This window comes from Notothenia coriiceps, unplaced genomic scaffold, assembly GCF_000735185.1.
Source record: "Notothenia coriiceps isolate Sejong01 unplaced genomic scaffold, NC01 NC01_scaffold00027838, whole genome shotgun sequence".
In the NCBI taxonomy this organism is placed as follows: domain Eukaryota; kingdom Metazoa; phylum Chordata; class Actinopteri; order Perciformes; family Nototheniidae; genus Notothenia; species Notothenia coriiceps.
In genome coordinates, this window is record NW_011360539.1 from 400 (window position 1) to 5,280 (window position 4,881).

The 4,881-nt window shown below is 44.3% G+C and overlaps 1 protein-coding gene across 1 annotated transcript; it reads left to right on the plus strand.

Annotated features, from left to right (window-relative positions):
- Positions 1-459: 459 nt before the first annotated feature.
- On the plus strand, positions 460-4,341 carry LOC104957852 (annexin A7-like; the record flags this gene model as incomplete). Its single annotated transcript, XM_010785528.1, has 1 exon — positions 460-4,341. A coding segment is annotated over one exon (777 nt), but the record flags the coding sequence as incomplete, so codon positions are not given.
- Positions 4,342-4,881: the final 540 nt, after the last annotated feature.

Consider the following 4,881-nt stretch of genomic DNA (forward strand, 5'->3'; position numbering starts at 1 on the left):
ATGAACGCAAGAAATCTACCCTCGTGGGGGTGCGCTCATGTGATTGGCTTAGAATTGAGGAGACATGTGATTGGCTATAGATAGAAAAAATTACAAGTACGAATCGGGTTAGCCTCAGGGGAGTCTCAAAAAACTCACACACGAATGCACATCGATCCGTGCACAGGAAGCGGGTTGTGTTTGCAGGTGCAGAGGTTTTAAACGGAAAACAAATATGTGTGGATCAAAAATACACACTAAGGAGAACCCAGTCCACCACAGGAGCACAGGGGTACACACTGTTCCTCTGAGCATTAAGACCAGAAAGTAGATAGGACATGGAACCTCTCTCACTGGCAGCCTCTTGCTGTGTGAGCAGCCTGTTAGGCCGTCAGGAGACAAACTGAGAAGTTCCTGGGTGGGGGGAGGAGTTTTTGAGAACTTGTTTGGGGGGAGTTCAGTACTTGTTACTCGGATTAGCTGCTTAGCAGTAAGCGTTTCTGTCCCTTGTTGTGCGTCTGTGTGCAGGCTCTCGCTGATGAGTTTCTGGAGGGCTCTCTGCCATTGGACTTCTTCCTGGATCGCTTTCTCTCCCTGCGCTCCCTCGCTCACAAAAGACGAGTGCGGATAGAGAAACTCCAGGAGATCCTACGACAGAGGAGCGATGGCAATCCCAACGCCATGACCTCCTCAATAGGCATCAACCAAGACCCCGTTGCCAAACCTTCCCCATGGAATCAACAGACAACTACGGCAACAACATCAAATCCGCAGCAGCCAAACTCCAAACCTCAGTCCTCCAGCTACCAGAACGCCTCGCAGCCTGCCTCCTCGTCTGCAGGGGGCGCTGCTGGCCTCCCCTACAGTCCCTACCCTGTCTCCCAACCCAACCCTCCCCCTGCGGCAGCATCAGGCTCCGGCCCAGCCAACCCCCCATCGCAGTTCCCTCCGTACCCAGGTTGTGGTTCACCTTTCACCCCTGCGGGGAGCTTCTCTGGCCCCAGGCCTGCATTTGGGCCTCCGGATCCAGCTGCTTGCCCTTACCCCACCCAGCCCTCCTTCCCTGCCCCACACCCAGGCTCAGCATTTGGCCAGTACACCCCCAGCCACTCTCATGTTGGCCCCGCACCCTACCCGGCCTCCTACAGCTATGGGGGCTACAGCTACCCCGCCGGGCCCCCGTATTCCAATTCTCAGTCCCCCACAGGGAGACCCATCTACAGACCAGGATATGGAGTTCCACAGCCATACTCATGAAAGCACTACTGCTCTTCTGTCTCAATTCTTCCTCTATTTTGCTATCTCACCTCTTTGTCCTCTTCTCCCCCTTAATCCCAGTTTCCTCTCCTCCTCTTGTCTTTTACCTTCTCTCTCCCCTCCTCTCTGCCATGCTGAGAGAGGTCTCTGACTTTACTTATCTCTGTTGCACTATTTCTCTCCTACATATACGTTTGTTGATCTCTCCATCTCTCTCCCTTTCCTTTTCACTCCCTCTGTCACCCTTATGACTCCCCCACACTAGTCTCAGGTTGTTGCGTTGTGTTAAAGTGTTAAAACACTTGTATCTGGCCCTCTCTACATCGCCCCCTCTCTACTCTTCCATTCCTTGTGCGTGTGTGTGTTGCTATTTGGCAATCAGAAAGTCCTTATAAACACACAAGTGCATTCCCTTTTTGTAACACCACATCTGTGTCCGCTCAGAATCTGTCTGCTTCACATTGTTATTCATGAGCACAGTCTGCATTGAGAAAAGACTCGAATAGAACATTTATGTCCTTGGGCTTATGAAATGCAATTAAATTGGCAAAGGGATGGCTGTCACAAAGATGTCTCTTGTATTAAGTTTATTTAAGATTAAACATATGCTTGCTCTATTCCAACCTATTACATACAATAAACCTAAATGTGGGAGGTGTATTTGATATATGCATAATCACCTGTGGGCAGAGGGACCACCAGTATATCCGGTCACCCTTTATTTCCGTCAACCAAAGAACCATGTGACGATGATAGTGCTTCAATTTGTTTTCATTTCTCTTATTTATTGTTAACGTCAGAAGAGTAAGTTGGCTCCAACACTTTGTCCTCTCGTCCGTGATAAGCCTGGCGCAGCAGGAAGTGGCGAGGCCAAGTGACTAGCAAGGCTTGTTGCTAAACTAGTGTAGCTGGCTAGCTAACCACTGACACACTAGCCAAGGTGAACATGAGATTGAGCGGAAGCTTCTTTCCTGTTTTATGTACTGGTTTACTCCCTCTGGTATTTGTTCTCAGAATGGTTTATCATTTCATTTAAATACGAGTTTCTGAAGAGGGGGAAAAGCTCTCCAGTCTAACAAGCTCTTTAGATATTTTCTGAGGTCAGTTTTCTGTCCTGGGTTAGGATCAATAGCAGGTAATAAATGTCTCTTAGTAAGCCTCATATCAGTCTGGTGCCAGGGCCACAAAAGCCAAGCAGCCCCTGCAACACTTCACTTTTGGAAATGACCCAAAGCCCATTTAAAACCACCTGGAGTAAGTGAAAGCTTGTTAGCTGTAACAACTTTGATAAATGATCATTTTGTATAGATGATATTACGATGGTGTGAACAGCTCCCTGTTGAGCTCTATGGTCCTATGATCCGATGTTATAAAATCATGAGAGCAGCAAAAATAAATGAATATGTTTAACAAACATCTCCTTCCTGTGTATATGGGGAACGTATTCTTTAAGTCTTTCCTCAAGTTCTGTCTGCATGTTGGACCCAAACTGGACAGGTAACTGGACATAGAGGCAGCTATCATATTCAGCTTTGGTTAGCTGTCCTTGTCATGTCTTACATTTGTAGTTTCATGTATGTCGTTTATTCCACAACAATTACAAATAGCTAGCAAGACAAGGCAACAGTACAGTACTACCAAGTGTTTGAAAGACATTTCAATAACCGGAAGGCAGATGTTTGCTATACCATAAATGAACTATCTAATTTAAGCGACAAACGTTAGCTACAGTTTGTACACATGTCCAACAAATATAAATAAATACAAAGTCTGCGAAATGATGTGTTTCAGAGTTTCAAAGCTCTTCCCACGTTAAAATGCTTAGGTTACCACATGTTTTATGGGGCCTGTTGGAATCGGACCATTCCCAGCAAAATATAGATTTAGGTTTAGATTAGCCTGTCACATAAGATTAAGATTAGTGCTCAGAGCGATTGATGGAGCGAGTGAAGAGCTCACCCTAATGTGGACAGTGACCGAGCGTCTGTCTGCAGACCCAGCCTCATCCCTCTCCTCTCCATCCCTCTCCTCTCCACATCTGCTTGTTGAATATGACCTGATTCTTGACAATGATTACAAAGGGAATATTGTTTTATTTCTATGAGTCCTCACTATCAGTGACTATACATGTGCTGTGTATAGTTTAATAGAGTATAATATAAAGATTGGCAATGGGTCTGTGCCAATTTAATCCGTACAGATAATTCAGGGGTCAAGTACCGTCTCTAATATTGTAAAGCACTTTATATCTTTAACATCTCTTAGCTACTTCAGAACACAAACACTATCCTTCTCATATTTTTGTAGCCCCCCCCAAAAGAGCATGTATGTCCCCAAAATTCGACCCAGCTTTTAAACATCAGAGAAGTAGGACAAAAGTAAGGATTCAGGGCTGCTGCCACCATATCAGGATGTTTGTCTCGCTCAAATGCCATCATTGCTGCAAACACATGTTGGACATTAATCCACTCTGCTTCCTGAATGGACAGAACTCATCACATTTTGTGTGAGGAGGGACTTTTACCTGTAGAGGTTATTTATTGGAGCCGTACAGCCTCTGTTAATGTGGCCCACATCAACACCAAGAAGACGGTTATTATTTAAGTCAGGTATTATTATTTATAACCTTGTTTTGAGTTTCCTGGCTTCAGTTGTTCATTATCATCCAAAATCCGTGTGTGTGTGTGTGTGTGTGTGTGTGTGTGTGTGTGTGTGTGTGTGTGTGTGTGTGTGTGTGTGTGTGTGTGTGTGTGTGTGTGTGTGTGTGTGTATCATGTCCACAGATCTCAGCAGCATTCGTGTCCCTTATCATATCTGATAGAAAAGGTGCTTTTAAATCCTTTCTCCTTTCAGTGCTCAGAGATATGCACTTGAGAATGTTTCGCGCAACTACCACCAGTCAGATTGATTGATCTTTGACTGACGTGATAGACAAAGCAAAGAATAGGCATGTGTTTAGCAGAAGTGAAAGAGAGAAATGGTGGGTCATAGGCCTGGACTTGTTCAACAGGAAGTGTTGTAGCATAAAGGCTGTGATACATGTGCAAGAGTTTGATGTCGTTCTGACAGTCTAAGAGAAATACATCCAATCAACAAAGGCTGTAAGAGAAAAATTGATGTAAGAATGAAGGTATTCTTCTGAACCCTTAGCATAACGGCAGTTATGTGTCAGAGTACCATCCTTTATAAAGAATATATCTCTCACTAATGGATTTAATAATTGTTAGTAAATAATGTTTTTAATCTTTATTGGTTGTTAGCCTATCTTTAAAGCCCTTCATAAATCCTTGCATAAGTATGTGTGATGTTATCAGTAACTCCTTTCTGCTTTTAAACTACAGATTTTCTAAATCAAGTTGGGGAATTTAATCTTAGACATGTTGTGTAAACTTGTTGTTAGGACCATCTGAAGCTCCATCTGCATACCAACATACCAACAGGAGTCACTGTAGCACCACCACCACCCATCCTCTCCACCATGTCTTTACTTTGATTCATACTCACATCATAGTGCGTGTGCTTCAGAGCTAAACAAATAAATACAGAATGAGTAGGAACGATTACTTCTAAGTATACCTGCTCCTGACAGAATGGTGCCGACATCATTCTCCACTTCTAAATGACATGTTTCAGTTCAGCGCTTCA